This window comes from Cajanus cajan, chromosome 10 (genome assembly GCF_000230855.2).
Source record: "Cajanus cajan strain Asha chromosome 10, NIPB_CcT2T_4, whole genome shotgun sequence".
Lineage (NCBI taxonomy): Eukaryota > Viridiplantae > Streptophyta > Magnoliopsida > Fabales > Fabaceae > Cajanus > Cajanus cajan.
Window position 1 is genome coordinate 29,335,390 of NC_138526.1, and position 22,777 is coordinate 29,358,166.

A 22,777-nucleotide genomic window follows, 5' to 3' on the forward strand; every position below is an offset into this window, starting at 1 on the left:
CAGCTTGGGCAACAAGCAAAGCAAGGCCTGGAGAGGCAAAACTCACACTGTTCACCGCCGTCACAAAGGTATTTAGCTTCCGGCTCAAACAAAGAGTGAAGCTAAGCCTGAAGAGATGGTACTTACAGCTTCCAGCTTGGGCAACAAGCAAAGCAAGGCCTGGAGAGGCAAAACTCACACTGCTCACCGTCGTCACAAGGATACTTAGCCTCCGGCTCGAACAAAGAGTGAAGCTAAGCCTGGAGAGGCGGTACTCAACCATCAGCGTCATCAGAGGCGCATTGATGTCCAACTTCCGGCTCGAGCGTCGAGCGAAGTTGACCTTGGAGAAGGTAAACTCAGCTACCGAGGATGTCAGAAGCGCCAAGGTATGCACCCACCTGGAGAGGCTACTCAACAATTTTCCGCCGGAAGACGCTACAAGTCAGAAGGTCGGCACAACACCCGGACAATTGGGTCAACTCCTTTACTTGTCAGCCGATACACCAAAAGGCCGTCCGACTAAGTAAAGGGGGGGCAGCTGTAGACCCCTAAAATTGTCCGGGTCGGAAATAAAGCTTGAAGACTCTCGAAGACTGAAGGATAATCAGCCAGAAGGACTCCGCGAAGGCCCTAGGAGGGTTCTCTGTAGGTCTAGAGGTCTTAGAATAGCTCAAAATAAAGAAGTGGAGGGAAAAAGCCCAATACGGCCGTACTGAACTTAATACGGCCGTATTGAAGCTTCAATACGGCCATACTGAAGTCAGTACGACCGTATTGACACTTCAATACAACCGCAGCGAACTCAATACGGGCGTATTGAAATTTCTGAACTTCAATACGACCGTATTGAACTTCAATACGACCGTATTGAAGTTCAAAAATTTCAATACGGCCGTATTGCCCCTGTAGGCCGTATTGCGCCTATTCCCTATAAATATGACGTCAATTGGACGTCATTCCACACTTTTTCACTCAGTTTGGACTCCCTCCTTGAGTATTCTGGGGTTTTTGAGCAGTGTTCTGCCCTAGAAATCTCTCTGGGAGTCGATCCGACGAAGTTCTGGAATTCTGAGCACTTAGCTTGGAGATTCGAACCTAGTCGAAGGGAGATCCTCCGGATTTCCATAGTCAAAAGTTTTTAGGAAGGAGCGAGCGAGCTTGTAGAGCGAGGGAACGCCAAAAAGCTTCCCAGTTTTACTCAATATATAAAAGCACGCTTCAAGAGGTTTCTTCTTAAATCCTTCCTTTTACTGCTTTCTGTGTGCATATTTAAACTGTCATCATGTAGATAGTTAACTTATAATCGCTTATAATAAATAGGGGTAATTTAGTAATTTTACACTGTTATTTTAGAAAATAATCTGTCATAGGGAACCCGAAAGGGGCGCTGTGGGGTGCTAACACCTTCCCCACGCGTAACCGACTCCCTTACCCAACTCTGGTTGTAATGGCCAAAGTTGATTTGTAAAATCAATTGCCTTATCCCTTTTTCCAATGTTTTGAGTAAAACATTGGTGGCGACTCCACGAACCCCTCCTTTTTGCGAAAACCACTAATCCATGGAGGGTCCCGCTTGGGATTAATATGGATTGGTGGATCATTTAATAAAATTGCTCGTTTGACAAGGTCTCAGTTTGAGAATACGTCATTCTAGCAATCCATATTTTTAAACAATTAAACGAGTCCAACCATCCTTCGCGAATGCCGAAAGCCCGTTTCGGGCCGGTGGCGACAGGACAAGACCAGCAACAATGGTTTGATAAATTAGTGAGGTGGAAAATAGGTGATGGTAGAAAGTTAAGGTTCTGGCAAGACACGTGGCTGGGAGGTGAAAGCTTAATAAATGCATTCCCTCGGATCTATATCAACTCTAACCAAAAACATAATAAATTGGTAGACATGGGCAACTGGGTAGAAAATGAGTGGAATTGGCAGTTCTATTGGAGAAGGACTTGACTTCAAAGAGACCAAATACAGTGGTCTACCTTCCAGCAGCTACTATCACAAGTAAACCTAGTAAAACAAGATCAAGACAAGTGGGTGTGGTTGGCAGATAACACGGGGGATTTCTCAGTTCATTATGCATATACTGCCTTTCATAATTTACAACATATTGGACAAACTAATAGAGTATGTGGAGGGCTTTGGCAACTGGGAATACCACCGACAGCAGCAGTTCTAATGTGGAGATTGGTTCAAAACGCCCTACCAACAGTAGAAAATTTGCAGTCAAGAGGTGTTATATTAAGTGATTCCCAAGGGCGTTGTGCTTTTTGTAATGAAACAAGAAACTTCCTCTCATTTGTTCTTCTGTTGTCGGATTACTAATAAAGTATGGCATCATTGTTGGTATGTTCTCCCTCAATCAACGCTTGAAAATGTATTATAAGGAGTGTTGTAATATGGTACATATGGCGTTGTAGGAACAACAAAATCTTCAGAGGGGAAAATGTAGATGTGGAGAGGTTGAAAAATAACATTGATCACATGGTCTGGTCATGGCTAAAGATCAACAACGAACAATTCTGCTATAATTTTGATCAATGGATGGCTAGTCCAGCTGCATGTCTTAAGGCTTGAATTGGCTTCATGTAAGGCTCGGTTTTAGTTGGTAATATCACATGATAGAGGTGATCATACATAAGCATCTATTTATGTATTATTGTGTATTTTGGTATTACATTCTACTCGTGTACGAGTTTTTGGTACCCCTGGTACCTTTATAATATATATCTATCTTTGCTGATAAAAAAAAACTATTATTCATTTCAATGTTCTTGATTTCATACCTCTGCACTTAAGTTGTTTGATGGTACATTTCTTATGCTTTTGCAATATTTCATTGTAAATGAAGGTGTAACACCCCAATTTTCAAAAAGGATATTATTATTATTATTATTATTAGATGGTATTCGGTCATAATTATTTTAATAATTATAGAGAAATATTATTTTGTACATTTTAAATAATTATTATTTTGGACAATTATTTTGTACGTATTAAATAAGTATTTTTATTAGCATTTTTTAAATAAATATTTATATGTTTTAAGAGAAGGTTGATTTTATATGATATTTTGTTATTGAAATTATATTTTTATATTTTGGGTCAGAAATATATTATTATTATAGAGGAAAAATATTTTATAATATACATGTATTTATTTTATTTAATTATTTTGAGGAAAAAGAGAAGTGAGTTAGAAGAGAAGGAAAATGGGTTGGGTTGACCCAACCCAATGGATTAATTTTAAGAAAGGAGTCAGGTGGTGTCAACCCTATCTGCCTCATTTGCATTCTGAAGGGTTAAGGGAAAAAAAGAGGAGAAACAAAGAGTTCTAAGGAAGAATACTAAAGAACGATCTTAGATCACACCAAGACCATTCGTCTTCTGCTCATCTAGGTACGGGGGAAAAGGAGATTATTTATATGTAGAGTTACATGAGGAAATTGGGTAGAGGAAGAGTCCCTTAGGATTATGAGTAATTTTATAATTATTTATGTTTGGAGAATTATTGGTCTTATGTGATTCTGTATATATTTAGGACTACGAATATATGATTTTTTTGTAAAAATGATGCTCTGGGAGAGAGAACGAAATTATAGAAAATTGCCTGTAAGTTAGGTTGTGAAAAATTGGATGATTTCTGTTTGAGAAATTGATGATCCCATTAGATTTTGTATGTGTTGAAGATTATAAATATGCTAATAATTTGTAAGAATGATGATCTGGGAGAGAAAATGAAATTGTAAAAAAGTGTCTGTGAGCTAGGCTTTGGAACAATTGGGGGTTTTACTATTTATGTTAAGATTGTATTAAATTGATAATTCCATTGATTATTATATTAATTGGTAAAATTGATGACTTAGATGTGAATTGCTTGAGATGTATGAAACCCATTATTTTGGACTTATCTGATGTGTGTATGGAATTGAACAATGAGATGTTGTGTGGAATGTGATTGAGATGTGATTGTGGTTCTTCACACCTATGACCAGGGGTGAGAACGGCCCGGGATTGTTACATGGGTATCGTGACCTTGGTTAACATGTCAGGGGTGAGCACGACCCTAGGTTAAGGGTAACGTGACCTTGGCATAGTGTTATATCAGGGGTGAGCACGGCCTGAGATTGCTATATGGATATCGTGATCTTGGTTAACATGTCAGGGGTGAGCACGGCCTTGGGTTACGGGTAACGTGACCTTGACACAATGTTATATCAAGGGTGAGCACGACCTTGGATTGTTACGTGGGTATCGTGACCTTGGTTAACATGTCGGGGGTGAGCACGACCTTGGGCTAGATATGCTACAGGGGAAACGTGACCTTGACATAGTGTTATATCAGGGGTGAGCACGGCCTTGGATTATTAAATGGGTAACGTGACCTTGCCATAGTGTGAAGGGCAAGATTTGTGATGATTGGTGTGATTGCGAATTATGACATGATGATGATGTATGATTGATCGAGTTATGACATGTTGAAATGTTTATGAATATTTTATTAAGTATAATGAGACGATATGTTGCGTTTTCCTTATATACTTTATATATATAGATGTTTTCTTTTCTCACCATACAAATTGTGGATGTTTTAGGTGAGGAAGATCTGGCTACGAGTGACATCTAGAATGCCAACAGTTAAATTATGGGTATGCTCTGATATTGTGAGATCGGGGCAGAGGATTTTTAGGACATATATTTTTATATGGATTTGGAATTGTAAATATTATTTTGAAAACAATTTGTAAACTCTTGTGTTTCATTTTCTAAATTTTTATTATTGTGGTTATTGAAGAATAATTTTGAAGTTTCTCATTTGAACCCTTTTATTAACGTAGAAGATTTATTCGTTAGTTTTATTATTACAATATATGTGTTGGGATAGTAAGGGTATCACAGAAGGTGGCGGGGAGGCACCTCTTGAAGGATCTAGACCAAATATAACTTCTTCTACTGAGTAAGTACTTTGAAAAAGATTGATAGAGATTCAGATAGCATTCCAAGGCCTACACGAGCTTTGTTTTTCTGATATGCAATTTAGATTTAGCAAATGCTTCTAATAAATCTCTAATAGACTGCTTATTTAATTCCATCTATATGCTACAGTAACATTTATTGTAAGTCTTAATCTATTTTTTATTTCTTTTATTATGGGTTAAATTCTCTCCAACCTTTTATTTCCCGTCCCTTATATTCGAATAGTTAACTTTTTATATAGTTATTTTGATGTTAAATATTTATTGTTTACATAAAAATCTATATTGGATGACTTTTGGTATTGAATTTGAATCATTCCTCGTGATTTCTTGTTTGAATATTTTTTATCATAAAAACTACAAGTATTTAATATATATTGAGGTATTTATATATAAAAAGAATTATTAACAAATGGTTTGATATTTGTGATTTTTAATTAAGGAGTGAAATTTTATCTCTAAAAATATTACTCTCTCTAGATGGCTAAGCGATAGGTAATGTACAGTTAGTGATTTTAACCGATACAAATAATATGTTGGAAGGAATAATGTGCCAATATTTTAGGAATCTCCATCACATGTCAACTAATGATCATCGTAATTAACAAGGTATAAAAATCGTAAGAATAGTATAAACATATAATTAACCTCACTCTTCATTGCAGTAAACAAAACTAAATAATCTTTCGAGACTGTAAACTAGGGGTGGGCAAAACGAATTGAACTGAACTGAACTTATAAAAACTATACTGAACTTAAAAGTAGTTCATATGAACTGAACTATACTAAATATTAATTCAGACGAACTGAACTGAACTATTCTTTTGTGTCATTGAACTGAACTGAACTATACTATAAAAATTTGAACTGAACTGCAATTTAAACTGCACTAAACTGTTATGATATTTTGAATTGAACAATTTTGACTCATTGATCTATCAAAATAGGACACATTTGTCAACTTTACTTTATTTTCCATTTTATTTAAATTTTTCAAAGGAAAAAAATATAAAATTAAGTCAAACAAACTCAGTGAATTTTAAGCCTAAAATTAAGTAGTTCAACATAGCTCAATTGATCCGTTAAGTTTAACAAAATTGATATAATTTTTTTTCAAATTACTTTTTTTCTAAAATTTTGGTTATTAGACTATCGAGCTAATCTATTAAGACATAACATGTTAAACACATTTAATTTTTATTCTTTTATAAAAATAGTTCAATTTTTATAATTCAGTTCAGTTTTTATAGTTCAGTACAGTTCAACTTTACAACAGTTCAGTTCAGTTTTTTTTACAAATAGTTCAGTTTTTTATAGTACAGTTCACCACCAGTTCAATTCAGTTTAGGTCAGTTTAGTTTTTTTTGCCCACCCCTACTGTAAACCATCTCACATTGTTTTTTAAGTATTTCTTCAACGTTCCAAAGCTGAGACCGAAAACCATTTCTCAAAATTATTAAACAATTTCACATTTGGCCTTTGTTGAAATAGAAAACCATTTCTCCCACAAGTTGAATTGGCCCCAACCCAACATGGAGAAATAACTCATGCAAACTCAAAACTCATTAAATAGTGGCACCTCAACATGCTTCCCATAACCACTTCTTCAAATCTCAGTTTAATCCCCTCAACATGCATCCTTTCGTGTTCTTTTCTTTAGCCTTATGCTCACTCTCCATTGCATCCTTCGCTGAAGCCACGAAAACTCTAAGGGGCTTCAGCGTCGACCTTATTCATCGAGATTCACCATTGTCACCCTTTTACAACCCTTCACTCACCCCATCAGAGCGCATAAAAAACGCTGCACTGCGCTCCATTTCACGGTTCAACCGAGTTGCACACACTCTAGATGAGAACAAATCACCCGAAACTATTTTGATCCCAGAAAATGGTGAACACCTAGTGAGATTTCACATCGGTACCCCTCCAGTGGAAAGACTTGCTATTGCAGACACGGGGAGTAATCTTATTTGGGTGCAATGTTCCCCTTGTGCGAATTGTTTCCCACAAGACACACCATTGTTTGAACCACTTAAATCTTCCACGTTCAACGCTTTGTCATGTGGCTCACAACCTTGCCTATATTTTCCACCTCATCAACGTCTTTGTGGAAATGCAGGTGAGTGCATATACGGGTACGGATATTTGGAGAAATCAATCACCGGAGGACTATTGGGCACTGAAACCATTAATTTGGGTTCCAAGGTTGAGAATCAAACTGTTAATTTTCCTAATTCTGTTTTCGGATGTGGACTCTACAACAATTTATCGTTTCCTACTAGCGACAAAGTCACGGGACTAGTGGGTCTTGGACCGGGACCATTGTCACTAGTGTCACAAATAGGTGATAAAATTGGTTACAAGTTCTCGTATTGTTTGCTTCCTTTTACTTCAAACTCCACTAGCAAATTGAGATTTGGAAGTGAAGCAACAATAACGGGAAATGGGGTTGTGTCCACTCCACTCATAATTAATCCCAATTTTCCCACCTTTTACTTTCTCAATCTTGAATCCATAACTATCGGACAAAAGGTGTTGCAAACGGGTCAAACTGTCGGCAACGTAATCATTGATTCTGGGACCATGTTGACGTATATTGATCAAACCTTTTACCCCAATTTTGTAGCCTCGTTGCAAGAAGCCCTATCTGTTGAGGCAACACAGGATCTTCCATTCCCATTTAACTTTTGTTTTCCATATCGTAAGATTTTGGCTTTCCCTGATATTGCGTTTCAATTTACGGGAGCTAGGGTTTCCCTGAACCCTAAGAACCTTCTTTTTAGGGTTGAATATAGAAACATGCTGTGCTTGGCGGTAGTACCGAGCAATTTGAGTGGAATTTCCATCTTTGGAAGTATTGCACAAATTGATTTTCAAGTGGAGTATGATCTCCAAGGGAAGAAGGTTTCTTTTGCTCCAGCCGATTGTACCAAAATTTAATATAATGTTATGAAAAGAAATTAAGTATTACTAGCGGGAAAAAGACATTCCTGCCTATATTGTATTGAAAAAATAAGTCAATAAAAAAAATGACAAGTTACTCATAAAAAAGTAGTTATTAAAAAATAAATAAAGAATAAAATAGTCTATATAAAAATAAAAATTAAAAAATTAAAAATTAAAAATAATTATTGAGAGTGAAATTTCTTTATATATTAGTATAAATTCATTAGTTTTAAGATTTTAAATTTGATTAAAAATATTTTTTCTAATTTTTTAAAATAAAAGGGTGTAATAGTCCAAAAAAAATAGAGACCAAGGTGGTTACTAAAATAGATACATGTGATTTCTTTTCAATAAGAAGAACTGATTCAGTACTAGCATATTTGAAAGGGGAAAATTTATTTTCAAAGATTGGTATGTTTGTCCTTTAAAATGCTTTAAACAATGTTGTACCAAATACTTTGTTAACCGGGACTTCATTTATGTGTACCAGTGTTAAAATATTCCTTGTATTCTTTTATAATAAATGACTTCTTAATTATTTGATACAAAATTATTTTGTGCTTAGTACGTCATAATTGGTATGTCATTCTGTCCAATATCAGTGGAGATGCATGTTCACTTATGGTTAGGATTAAATTTGCGTAAATATATTGTGGTGTCTTAAGAATAAATAACTTCTATCTTTTTAAATATTATTGAAATCTTAAACTTGATCACATGCATCTATCATCATATATAGTACGAACTATGAGAAACACTTACATATCCATAACTTGAACATGCCAATAATTAACGAAAGTAGAGTTTTAACTTCTACTCTTTCGAACAATCCGTAGGGTGAAAAGAAATTGGGTCCGTTTATTTAAGCTTATAAAAATATGTTTTTAAAGAATTGCTTTTTATCTTTTCTTTAAAAGGCAGATAAGGATTGCTACCTGAAAGAAAGTAATAAATAAATAAATAAAACTGCTTATTTTAAAAAAATAGATAAACTTATTAAAAAAGTATAAAATTACTTATTTTATTAAACATAAGTTTTTTTTTTTAAAGAAATAAGTTTAAACAAACATATCATTATTTATCATTCAAGGTTATACTCTACCTTAAAATCTTGATCAAGAATGAACTATGAGTTAACTTAATATTACAAAATCAATTTATAAGATGATAATTATTTTTTAACTTTTTTCTTTTTATCCATTATTCTTCGATCTAAATATTTAAAATTTGATCATATCACTATTTGATTTAAAATATTTAACATAACTCTCACACTAATGACCGAATATTTTGAGCATAAATTTTATTGGACTTAATATTTGTATCTTGATATGATAATAACTTGATAACAAGTAACTTGATATACAATAATAATTAAAATAAACTATGGTACCATCTTATTATTTTTGAATAAAAGACATTCCATTAATCAATGAGAAAATTATAGTTTGTTTAGGAGTTTTGTGAACTGACTTGATGAATAACCGAATAACACACTAGCAAAAATCCAACTTTAAACTAACACAATTGGTTGTTTATTTATTTTATTTTAATTTTTTTACTTTCTGTCGACTAAGGTGACGAAATAAATATAATTTAATTTAATTTGTATTTTTTTCTTCACATCAGCTTGGGTGACACTATTTATAGTTAACTTTGTGTTGGTGTAGTTGTTAGTAAAGTTATCAAACCTTATGTATTTTTCCAACACTATTGTATTTGAGAAAATTATAGTTTGTTTAGGAGTTTTGTGAACTGACTTGATGAATAACCGAATAACACACTAGCAAAAATCCAACTTTAAATTAACACAATTGGTTGTTTATTTATTTTATTTTAATTTTTTTACTTTATGTCGACTAAGTTGACGAAATAAATACAATTTAATTTAATTTGTATTTTTTTCTTCACATCAGCTTGGGTGACACTATTTATAGTTAACTTTGTGTTGGTGTAGTTGTTAGTAAAGTTATCAAACCTTATGTATTTTTCCAACACTATTGTATTTAATTTAACTATTTTTAGTTTTAAGTTAAATGTAATGTGAGTTTGGTCAATGCTAAGTTTAAGTTGATGTCGGTGATGTTGGCCAATTCGACTCTAATTTTAGTGTATACCTTGTTGTCCTCTTACCTAGATTCACTTTTCTCTTTGTCCCCGAAATTCACTCTCCAAAAAATTCTAAGCTTGCTAATCAAATCCACACATCCGTACTTTCACCATACCACGAACAATTCTATCTCTCTCCTCTGGCAACCTTTATCTCTCAAATCCATTTGCCCTCCCTCTCAAGCCCTATCTCCCTCCTTGGAATCCAATCACAATCTCAAACGCATTTGCGTCTTATAATGTATTTGGATGGAAAATTTAAATGAAATAATTTTTTGAAGTAAAATAGTTTGTTTGGATGGAAAATTTATAAGGAATTTGAAATTCAAGCATTTGTAAAATTTCTTGAAATAATAGAATTTCAAATTCTCCCAAAAAAGTAAGAATTTGAAATTTCTCATATATCTTTTTCTTATTTCACTTATATATTTTATATTATCTCTTATCTATTCATGTTTTTAATTATTGAATATTTAAAAATATTTTTAAAATTATTAAATATTTAAAAATTAGCTAATATTTATTTTTATAAAACTTAATTTAAGAATCTCAACATATAAATATATTTTTAAAATTAATTTTACTATTTTGGAATCAAATTGTCATATTCAAACTAACAATTTAATATTTGAGTAATTTGAATTGACTTATCCAAACAAAATATTTTTATAATGATAGAAATTAAAATCAAAGTAATTTAAAAACCAAGAATTTAAAATTCCTTAAATTTGTATAATTTCTCATCCAAACATATCATTAGTCTTTTAAATCTAATCACTCTCCCTTGAACCCAAAATTCACTCTCGGCACTCTCCAAAAACTTCTAAGCTTGCTAATCAAATCCACACATCCTTACTTTCACCATACCACAAATTCTCTCTCGAATCTTATGTATCTTCTTGAAACCTATACTGGATGGTACTCGACCAGGCCAAATACCTGAATACTCGACCCGACCGACCACCCAGTTGAGAAGACCGACCACCTCTTACCCGAGCCAAATAGGTCGGTTTGGCCGGCCAAGTTACGAAGATATGTCAAGACGATTAAGGACAGGTTAATTTACCTAATACACTAGTTTAACCCCTGATTTTTTGGGGCTCATTCCTTAGTCGCGGCCCAATAACAACCACTATAAATAGACCTTCAACGAGGTATGTAACTAATTTTCAACTACCGCATTTATTACGCCGAGCACTTAATTGAGCATTGGAGTGTCTTTGCAGGCACCTCCCCCTTACTTCGGACTACCAGGAAAGAAACGAGAAGACCTAGACCTAGGACCAGACCAGCATCAAGTAGGACAAGTAAAGTGTGTATCCTAATACAGGAACAAAACCCTATTGCAACCTTTATCTCTCAAATCCATTTGCCCTCCCTCTGAAGCCTTATCTCCTCCCTCCTTGGATTCCAATCGCAATCTCAAACGCATTTGCGCCTTAGTCTTTTAAATCTAATCACTCTCCCTTGAACCCAATTGCTCTTGTTTCAACTCTTGCACTCCTCAAACTGTGACGGCCAGTCTCCAGTGAGATTCTAGGTATTGTTTTAAGATATGCATAAGTTCTATTATATAAATTATTATAGAATCTTTGACTCTTATGGGTTTCGGTTGCAATTCACACGGCATTGCTTCGCTTATTCGCTACCTTTCTTGATTTTTCCTATTTAGAATCCAATGTTGTCATCATCGGTATTCCCTTGTCAATGTTTCTCTTCTTCCTCATTTGTTCCTAATTTTAGGGTTTTAATTCTAATCCACTTATATGTAGGCAGTTGTGTCAAATAAATTGCAATATCCTCTATTCTCAATTGTTTTGATAAGAATATTAGGAAATGTAATAAAGGTTATCCATGTGCAACAAATTGGATTGGGTCTGTTGTTTTGTAAGAAGGGGTATGACCACTTGCATATTTGAGAGATGTATGGCTTCTTTTTCCTTCTACTTCCTTTTTTCTCTTAATATCAAATGTTATTATTTAGATATTGTAAAGTTTGATTTTAGTTTTATTTATATTTATATAACATCACAAAGTTAATGTTTGAGAGGTTGCTAAGTTTTAATTATTTTTTGTTAATCCAAATATCTTGAAGCTACTTCATGACAATGAATTGAAGTTTATGGTGAATTGTAGTTTTGGGAAATGTCTAATGCTCTAGTTTGTGTAATTTAGTGTTCATGATTGAAGCTTATAAATGTCACTTAATTTGCAGGAGTATATACACTATCGAGTCTATGAGAATTTAAGAGGGTTGGAATGTCAAATGAAGATTTAGAAAAGGCACACTACAAAAAAAATAACCTATGCCTACAGACACTTTTACCTATAGACCTGAATTAGTGTAGGTAAAACTAAAAAAAAAAATTACCTACAAATGTTTAATGTAGGTATAACTCAAAAATCTATACCCACTTTTATTTGGTGTAGGCAAAACTCAATATAACTTAAAGTTCTTCTACCAACAAATTATTAATGTAGGTAAAAGCCTTCAAAGACTTATGCCTACTACTATTTTAGGTAGGTAAAAAATTTACAAAATTTATACCTACAGTTATTTAATATAAATAAAAATCCATATAAAATAAATAAATAATTATATATATAAAATTAATTAATTTCATAGAACATTAATATCAATACAAAATATATAATTAAAAATTAGAATTAAATAATTAGGATTTATTTCGACAGGTACTTTATTTCCACCTCCACTACACCCACACGAAATTAGCCATCTTGCAACGTATCCTTTATTTCTGATACCCCATAAATAATACCAACCCGAAATGTATTTCTTTCACCATTTTTTGTAGGGTAGGAAAATTTTGATCACCCCTAATCGCAACTCATGTAATTCTGAAATAGTTTTTAGAATGTTAAAATTAATTCAAAAACCTAATTTCTTGAAAGAAGTATTTACGACAAAAAGAAAATAAATAAAAAAATACAAAGGAAGTGTACAAAATAAAAGAAGTAATGGACCTGGGCTAATCATCAGAGCCGCCCAACCCAACCCCAAAAGCCACAGAACCCAGTTTTCTTCATAGGTCTCTGAATTACTCTGCACCCATTCCTCGCTCGTGTCCGTTCTGAATCATGTTTCAATTCTAAGTCTCGAATCATGTCTCCGTTCACAGGTTTCTTCATCATGAATTTGCATATCCCCTACAGCTTATTTGTTTCTTCTAATCTAGGTTTTTGGTTCATATAATCCCGAGTCCTCTACTTCATTGCGCTTTACTTTCGAATTTCATCTTGTACTCTTTTTCTTCTTGATTCTAATGTAGGATTTGTTTATTGGTACTGAGTTTGCTAACAGATGTCGAAGAAGCACTCACAGATCTCGTATTCGAACGTTCATCAGTTTGTCAATAGGTATTTTATAGAATTTTATCTCGTACTCTTTTTTTAATTCCTGGTTGAAGATTTTTACATTTTTTCCTGGAATCTGATTGTTTTATTGGTGTCGCCACCCGCCGAAACGGACCTTGGCATTCGCGACGATGGTCGGACTCTTTTTATATGTTCGAAAAGTGGTGGATTGTTAGAACGACTTATTCTCAAACTGAGACCTCATCGAACTAACAATTTTATTAAATGATTCACCAATCCATGTTAATCCCAAGCGGGACCCTCCATGGATTAGTGGTTTTCGCAAAAGGAAGGGTTCTTGGAGTCGCCACCAATGTTTTACTCAAAACATTGGAAAAAGATATAAGGCAATTGATTTCATAAATCAACTTTGGCCATTACAACCAGAGTCGGGTAAGGGAGTCGGTTACGTGCGGGGAAGGTGTTAGCACCCCACAACGCCCCTTTCGGGTTCCCTATGACGGATTATTTCATAAATAACAGTGTAAAATTAATAAATTACCCCTATTTATTATAAACGGCTATGAATAAGATATCTACATGATGAATAAATTAAACATGCGATGCAACAATCAGAAAGCAGTAAAAGGAAGGATTTTGAAGAAGAAACCTTTGAAGCATGCTTTTATATATTCAAATGTTAGGAGGCTTTTTGGCGCTCCCTCCCACTACACACTCGCTCGCTCCTTCCCTAAAAATTAATCTTTACTATGGAAATCAAAAAGATTTCCCTTCGACTAGTTCGAATTCTCAAGCTAAATGCTCAGAACTCAAGAACTTCGTCGGATCGGATCTCGGAGAGAATTCTAGGGCAGAACACTGCTCAAAAACCCCAGAATACTCAAGAAGAGAGTCCAAGAAGTGTGGAAAAGTGTCAAATGACGTCCAAATGACGTCTTATTTATAGGGGTGAGGCGCAGTACGGCCCCTGGTGTCAATACGGCCCGTATTGAAGTTTTGAACTTCAATACGGCCGTATTGAATTCAATACGGCCGTATTGAGGTTCAAAAACATCAATACGGCTGTATTGGTTTCAGTATGGCCGTATTGCAGTTCAAAAATGCAATACGGGCCGTACTGAGCTCCAAAGAGGCCGTATTGAGCTCCACTCCTCTCACTTTCTTATTTTTAGCTACTCTAAGACCTCTAAACCTACAGATAGTCATCCTATGGTCTTCTGGGAGTCCTTCTGGCTGACTTTCCATTGATCTTTGAGAGTCTTCGAGTCTTATTTCCGACCCGGACAATTTTAGGGGTCTACAGCTGCCCCCCCTTTACTTAGTCAAGCGGCTTTTTAGTGTACCGGTTGACAAGTAAAGGAGTTGACCCAATTGTCCGGGGAAAAGGCCATCCTTCCGACTTGTAGTGTCTTCCGGTGGAAAATTGCTGAGTAGCCTCTCCAGGTTGAGTATTAGTCGTCGCCTCTCCAGGCTCGTGCATACTTCGGTGCTTCTGACAACCTTGGTAGCTGAGTACCCGCCTCTCCAGGCTTAGCTTCGCTCGCCGCCCGAGCCAGAAGCTGCATACCTCCGTGTTTGTGACGACGGGGTAGCGTGAGTACCCGCCTCTCCAGGCTTAGCTTCGCTCGCCGCCCGAGCCAGAAGCTGCATACCTCCGTGTTTGTGACGACGGGGTAGCGTGAGTACCGCCTCTCCAGGCTTAGCTTCACTCGCCGCCCGAGCTAGAAGCTGCATACCTCTGTGTTTGTGATGACGGGGTAGCGTGAGTACCGCCTCTCCAGGCTTAGCTTCGCTCGCCGCCCGAGCCAGAAGCTGCATACCTCCGTGTTTGTGACGACGGGGTAGCGTGAGTACCGCCTCTCCAGGCTTAGCTTCGCTCGCTGCCCGAGCCAGAAGCTGCATACCTCCGTGTTTGTGACGACGGTGGCAGTGTGAGTTTGCCCTCTCCAGGGTTAGCTTCGCTCGACGCCCGAGCCAGAAGCTGCATACCTCCGTGTTTGTGACGACGGTGGCAGTGTGAGTTTGCCCTCTCCAGGGATAGCTTCGCTCGACGCCCGAGCCAGAAGCTGCATACCTCCGTGTTTGTGACGACGGTGGCAGTGTGAGTTTTCCCTCTCTAGGGATTTGTGATGATTTTGTCTCCACAGTCCACGATGCTGCTTCGACGATTGTTTTTGATTTTTGTGCCATTGAGGGCTGGATAACGCAGGGATCCGTCTAGGGGATGTGCAGTTACTCATAGGTTCTTGTGTCCCAACTTTCCATTGCGTAGTTGGTGCCCACTGGGGAATTTCTGATTCCTTGGGGGTGCAGACAAAAAGATGCTCTTTCTGATGTGAGCGGTGCCTTATGGTTGGCTGACGTCCTTTCGACGTTGGTGGAGTATCCCGGTTATCCTTATTCGGGTGACTCTTTTTGATTTTCTGGTTTTATTGCCTCTGCATAGGCTGTTATCCACTGGGGGATTTTGCTGTTGATTTTGATTAGCCTCTTCTGTTAGGCGTATCATCTTGACGTTCAATGATTGGCTCGATGCCGAATTTCGCTTGGGGAATGATTATTGATTTTTTTGATTTTTCCTCTTTTTTGAAAGAGTGCCTCTGAGTAGGCGAATGATCTTGATGTTCTGAGTGTCGGATTCCGCTTGGGGAATGATTATTAATCTTTTTGATTTTTCCTATTTTTGAAGGAGTGCCTCTGAGTAGGCAAATGTGGATTGAGGATTTTATGTATCCCAGAGTATTATTTAGGAAGCCTCTGCAGGCTTAGCTTCACTCATCGCTTGAGTTGGAAAGCTATCTTCCACTGAGGAAGTCTGAGTCTTTTGACTCGGATATTTCGTGTTTGGGCGACCATTGCTTCCATTGGGGAATTTTGCTGATCTTGCTTTGATAGCTCTTACTGGGGATTCGACCCAAGAGTGCGAGCTGAGAAGTCTCTGGGGAGTATTATTTCGGCAAGCCTCTCCAGGCTCAATTATTCTGTGTGATGAGGGAGTATTATTTCGGCAAGCCTCTCCAGGCTCAATTATTCTGTGGGAGTATTATTTCGGCAAGCCTCTCCAGGCTCAGTTATTCTGTGGGAGTATTATTTCGGCAAGCCTCTCCAGGCTCAGTTATTCTGTATAATGCGGTTGGTTTTCTGAATCTTTGCCTTTTTCTGTCGATTTTTTGACTTTTTCTGTATTTTTGCCTTTTTTGTCGTTTTTTGGCTTTTTCTGTTGACTGCTGTCATACACAAGCAATTTTTCTATTTTTCTATTTTATGCGATTGCCTCATGATAAGGTCTTTGAATGTGCAACTAATGTGTGTGTGATGCACAAATGCAAGTTTAATTATTTTATTAATGTTTTTTTTTTTAGAAAAAAAGAATGGCTCTCCCTATCCTCCACTTCTTGGAGGAATTTCTGTCGTCGACGCGAGGGAATATTTTTGTGAACCTTTTACGCAGGAGATTACGGATTTTATAGGAACCCTTCCAATTTTCTTTATTGACCGATTATTAAAGGAATTTCGTACAATTTTTATGAAATACCAATTTAGAGGCATAATCACATGGTCAAGAGAGAAAAGAAATGAATAGATATTTTATTGATATTCACAAGTGTTTTTACAGAAAGATATACAGAAGGAAATTTCTGAAGAATGGCTGGCCAGGGTAGGCTATATACATTGGGCTTAACAATTATATCTGTAATTGTTGCTCTTTACGTTCCCCTAATTGCTTCGGGTGAGATGCCTGAGCCAGGAGTGTAGATACTGCAAGACGCTTGCTTCTAGAAGATAATCACTTGAACCGCCTTTCGGTTTTCGATTCAAGTGATCGTTGCTTGCTTTGTTTTTGTGTCTTATTCTTTTGCCCCTAATTTTTGCCTAGGACGTATCCTAGCGGGGATAAATTCGCCTTTGTTTTGCCTAGTACCCTTGTACCGGCGGGCTTTTTATTTTGCCCTAACTTTTGCCTAGGACGCCGTTTTCGGGTTTTCATCCTAGCGGGCCTATGCAAGCAAGGTCTTCAAGCATAGTACTTCTTTACCACGTCAGCGTTGACTGGGTATCGAAGTTCTTCTCCATCCATGTCTGTGAGGATCAATGCTCCTCCTGAGAAAGCTCGCTTTACCACGTATGGTTCCTCGTAATTTGGGGCCCACTTTCCGATTTTGTCCTTTTGAGTTGGTAGTAATTTCTTCATTACCAGCTCTCCCTCATGGTAGACTCGAGGGTGGACTTTCTTGTCAAAAGCCTTTTTGATCTTCCTCTGATAGGCTTGACCATGGCATATGGCGTTCAGCCGTTTCTCTTCAATAAGATTCAACTGGTCATATCGGCTTTGAACCCATTCTGCCTCGGAAAGTTTTGCTTCCATGACTACCCTTAGCGAAGGTATCTCGACTTCAACAGGTAGAACTGCCTCCATCCCATAGACAAGGGAGAATGGAGTAGCTCCCGTAGATGTGCGTACTGAAGTCCTATAACCATGAAGAGCGAAGGGTAACATCTCGTGCCAGTCTTTAAATGAGATAACCATCTTTTGCACAATTTTCTTGATGTTTTTATTGGCTGCCTCGACTGCCCCATTCATCTTTGGCCGATATGGGGAAGAGTTGTGGTGTTGGATCTTGAATTCTTGGCACAGTTCTTCCACCATTTTATTATTCAGATTAGATCCATTTTCAATGATGATTTATTTCTCCATGCTTCCACTAGATTATTCTAAAATCGTTTGGGACAAGAGAGAAAAGAAAGGAAAGATATTTTTGTTCTGAAGTTTGTGTTTTAGAGGGGATTTATTTTTCAAAAATGGTTTTTGTAAGAATGGTTGGCCAAGGTAGGCTTATGTGTTTAGGCTTGTTTGATTAAACACTTATGAAGTTAATAAAATCTTGTTTATTGACGTTGTGATTTTGACAACTTAGATAGCTTCCCTTGAACCTTTTTTGAATTCGGCTCATGGTACCATCATGGATTTCTTTTGTTTTTTGATTGTCCTTATTTTTGCCTAAAACACCCTTTTGTGGCGTTTTAGCGGACTTTTGTTTTTGTTCATTTTTGCAACCCTAACTTTTGCCTAGGTCACCCTTTCGTGGGATTCCTAGCGGGTCTTTTGCTCTTATTTTTGCGCAGCCCCCCTTTTTGGGTTTCCTGCCGAGCTTCTTTTATTTTAAAAGATTTCTTTTTACCCATGATGGCACTTGTCGAGGCCAAGGGAAGGTGCTCCAAGTTGTCACACACACTTCCACATAAAAATGATGCGGGTTTATTATTATTAAGATGATTTTAACCTCATTCATGTTTATTCAAACAGGGTTAAAAATAATGTGGTTTAGAATTTTATTATAAGCAAGAAAAGAAGCAATGAGAAAGAATAAAGAATGATTTTATTATAATCATAGCGGAAACATGTGTCCTTATTTCATCACTGATATGGGTCCAAATGTTGACCTTTTTTATCCCTCGGCCCTGCCCCCAAATTCACAGTCTCCAATTTCTCTTGACACGGTTGGAGTAGACGAGCTTCTTGATCTAGCAGTCTTTGCAGATCCAGAGAGATGGCCTCCTCATCACTGTCCAGCTCAACCCATTCATCCTCAACTTCCGGATCCCGGTCAGAGCGAACAATTACAGACATAATTATTTTATTGGTTCTGTTTAGGTTTAGAATTATTAATGTTAATGAGAGAAAGAGGGAAAAGAACAAATGAGAGAATGATGTGTGAAAAATGCCTCTTTATTGATATGTATAAAAAACTGTACAAAAAAAACCCTTATTTACATGAAAAGGATCTCATGATCTCGAGTACTGATCATGAGTCCCAAAAAGAAAAATGTGGAGGGGCCCTATAGTGGCTTGCTCTTCTCTCTACTCCTGCTTCGGCAGAGGGTTCTTGCTCACGTCGGGCGCTGTCGAATCAAAAGTGATCCACCCAGCATCGATAAGGTCTTGGACCTTATATTTGAGAGTTCTACAGTTCTCCGTTGAATGCCCCGGTGCCCCCGAATGGTATAGACATTTGTCTTGCAGATTGTACCAATCGGGGTAAGGTGGATCAATTTTCCTCGGTGGAATGTAGGCCAGAAGATGAGCTTGTATTAGCTTCGGCAGGAGGTCGCTATATGTGGTCGGAAGTTTATCAAACTTCTTCACAGGGTTGTACTGCGACTTTCCTGACTTCGAAGAGGAGGAAGATGAAGAGATAGTTACGGCGTTGACTCCTCCTTCTTTCTTCTTCCCAAAGGTCTTCTTGGCTTCAAATGATTGGGAAGGCCCAGCTAGCTTCCCACTTTTCAGTCCTTGTTCCACTCTTTCTCCAATGGTGATGATGTCCGAGAAGAGCGTTGTCGTGTTCCCTATCATTTTGTCATAATAGGGACCGGTCAACGAATTTATGAATAAGGACACCGTCTCCTTATCCGACAGCGGGGGCTCTATCTGTGCCGCCAACTCCCTCCATCGTTGGGCGTACGCCTTGAAGGATTCATCATTTTTCTTACTCAAGGCTTGGAGATCGGACCTATCGGGTGTTAGGTCGATGTTATACTTATAGCGCTTGAGAAAGGCGTCGGCCAACTGCCTCCATATACACACCTGATTTCCATCCAGCTGCATATACCAGTTGAGTGCGGTGTCAGCCAAGCTCTCTTGGAAGCAATGAATTAAGAGCTTTTCGTTAGTGGCATATGCAGCCATCTTTCGGCAATACATGGTGAGATGACTTTTGGGGCAAGTCGATCCCACATACTTTGGGAAATCTGGCACTTTGAATTTGGGAGGGAATTGAATGTCCCTCACCAAGCACATGTCGGCGGCATCTTTGATATCGAAATCATGCCCCTCCATGGCTCTCAGCCGATCCTCGAGAGCGTGAAATTGTTCTTTTGAAACCTCGGGCTCTCTAATCATAATCCCCGTCCCAAGGGGTACAGCTCGTGGAGGATCTTGCTCTTCCTCATGATCCTCCTCATGATGGGACTCATGGTCACTGTGGTGAGCCCCGTGCATGTTTTGGTGACGCATGAGTTCCATCATTTGCGCCATCTGTTCCTTGAGCTGTGAGAGCTCGGCTGTAAGCTTCTTATTTTGTTCCTCTAACGCGTCCATCTTCTTGAGTTTCTGCGCGCGCGTGAGGACAGAGAGATGACCAGCCACTTTCTAAAATGAATGCTTAATCTAATTAGTTTATTTATGGAATGAATACACACTTGACATGAGCTTGGTAACCTTCCATCTTTAAGGCGCTGCCTTTTTAAGACGGAGGTTTACCACCCTCCTTGACTTATGATCTCTCCTCAATGGAGAAACTCAATAGTCGTGGGTCTCTTTCACTCATGTCAAGGGGTATTGGTGAACCTAAAATGAATGATTACGAGGATGCATGATGTCTTATTGGTAATGGTGCACATGCTCCTTACTTTTATTATATTTTCACACATGGTCTTTTTCCTCTCATGTCATGACATTTTTATGCATGAGGTTTATTCTTAGACCTTATCACGAGGTTTATTGTTAATGCACAAACAATGTCACATAAACATTTACACAAACAATTCACTCATCCACGAACAGTCACGAGCGAATCACGAGGTAGGGGTATCCTGCAGAAAAGTGCATATTCAAGGAGGTTCTAACTGTTCTCACCGGTCTGAGGCCCCCAAGGTGCCCCCATTATAGGGACCCAATTCCTCTCGTCGTAAGTCGATGGAAAGTTCCAACGCACTGTCGGACTCGAGTTCATGGTTATCACCTTGAGTGATGCTTTTCGACAACAGTCTACGGGCACCTAGGCCTATTCGACAACCGGCTGTACTAACATCCACTCCCTATGGCTTACCACTCATGCCCCCGGGTATAGAGGGAGCTGTTGTGTGCAAAGGTTCGTGTGCAGTTTGTATTTCAATCAATTGCGAGAATTTAAAAATACAACAGTTATTAAAGCCAAATAGATAAAGCATGTTATCATACAAGTAAGGGGTAATAAAGTAATTTTAAACTATTATTTTGAAAAGAATCCATCACTAAATGGGATTGACTCTCGAGGCTTCCCCAGTGGAGTCGCCATCTGTCGCCACCCGCCGAAACGGACCTTGGCATTCGCGACGATGGTCGGACTCTTTTTATATGTTCGAAAAGTGGTGGATTGTTAGAACGACTTATTCTCAAACTGAGACCTCATCGAACTAACAATTTTATTAAATGATTCACCAATCCATGTTAATCCCAAGCGGGACCCTCCATGGATTAGTGGTTTTCGCAAAAGGAAGGGTTCTTGGAGTCGCCACCAATGTTTTACTCAAAACATTGGAAAAAGATATAAGGCAATTGATTTCATAAATCAACTTTGGCCATTACAACCAGAGTCGGGTAAGGGAGTCGGTTACGTGCGGGGAAGGTGTTAGCACCCCACAACGCCCCTTTCGGGTTCCCTATGACGGATTATTTCATAAATAACAGTGTAAAATTACTAAATTACCCCTATTTATTATAAACGGCTATGAATAAGATATCTACATGATGAATAAATTAAACATGCGATGCAACAATTAGAAAGCAGTAAAAGGAAGGATTTTGAAGAAGAAACCTTTGAAGCGTGCTTTTATATATTCAAATGTTAGGAGGCTTTTTGGCGCTCCCTCCCACTACACACTCGCTCGCTCCTTCCCTAAAAATTAATCTTTACTATGGAAATCAAAAAAGATTTCCCTTCGACTAGTTCGAATTCTCAAGCTAAATGCTCAGAACTCAAGAACTTCGTCGGATCGGCTCTCGGAGAGAATTCTAGGGCAGAACACTGCTCAAAAACCCCAGAATACTCAAGAAGAGAGTCCAAGAAGTGTGGAAAAGTGTCAAATGACGTCCAAATGACGTCTTATTTATAGGGGTGAGGCGCAGTACGGCCCCTGGTGTCAATACGGCCCGTATTGAAGTTTTGAACTTCAATACGGCCGTATTGAATTCAATACGGCCGTATTGAGGTTCAAAAACATCAATACGGCCGTATTGGTTTCAGTACGGCCGTATTGCAGTTCAAAAATGCAATACGGGCCGTACTGAGCTCCAAAGAGGCCGTATTGAGCTCCACTCCTCTCACTTTCTTATTTTTAGCTACTCTAAGACCTCTAAACCTACAGATAGTCATCCTATGGTCTTCTGGGAGTCCTTCTGGCTGACTTTCCATTGATCTTTGAGAGTCTTCGAGTCTTATTTCCGACCCGGACAATTTTAGGGGTCTACAATTGGTTTTTGAAATCTTGGTTCTGAATACAGGCTGATATGAGAAGGCAGAGGAAAAAACAGGTGTGTAATATATCTGCTCTTTTTTTGACAAGTTAATTTGCATGTTCTTGTATATTTGATCTAGTATACTTGAATCTGTCATGTAATGACATGTCTTCATATTCCATTATAGTTTTATTTTTAATAAATGTGG

General features: G+C 37.6%; 2 protein-coding genes across 2 annotated transcripts; both read left to right on the top strand.

Annotated features, from left to right (window-relative positions):
- Positions 1–1,900: 1,900 nt before the first annotated feature.
- LOC145952412 (uncharacterized) lies at positions 1,901–2,562 on the top strand. Its single transcript, XM_083064775.1, has 3 exons — positions 1,901–1,989; positions 2,112–2,294; positions 2,406–2,562. Exons 1-3 carry the CDS (start codon positions 1,901–1,903, stop codon positions 2,560–2,562), a joined length of 429 nt encoding a protein of 142 aa, XP_082920901.1.
- Positions 2,563–6,542: 3,980 nt separating this feature from the next.
- On the top strand, positions 6,543–8,019 carry LOC109801866 (aspartic proteinase CDR1). Its single transcript, XM_020363010.3, has one exon. It carries the CDS (start codon positions 6,594–6,596, stop codon positions 7,899–7,901), a length of 1,308 nt encoding a protein of 435 aa, XP_020218599.2. The 5' UTR covers positions 6,543–6,593; the 3' UTR covers positions 7,902–8,019.
- Positions 8,020–22,777: the final 14,758 nt, after the last annotated feature.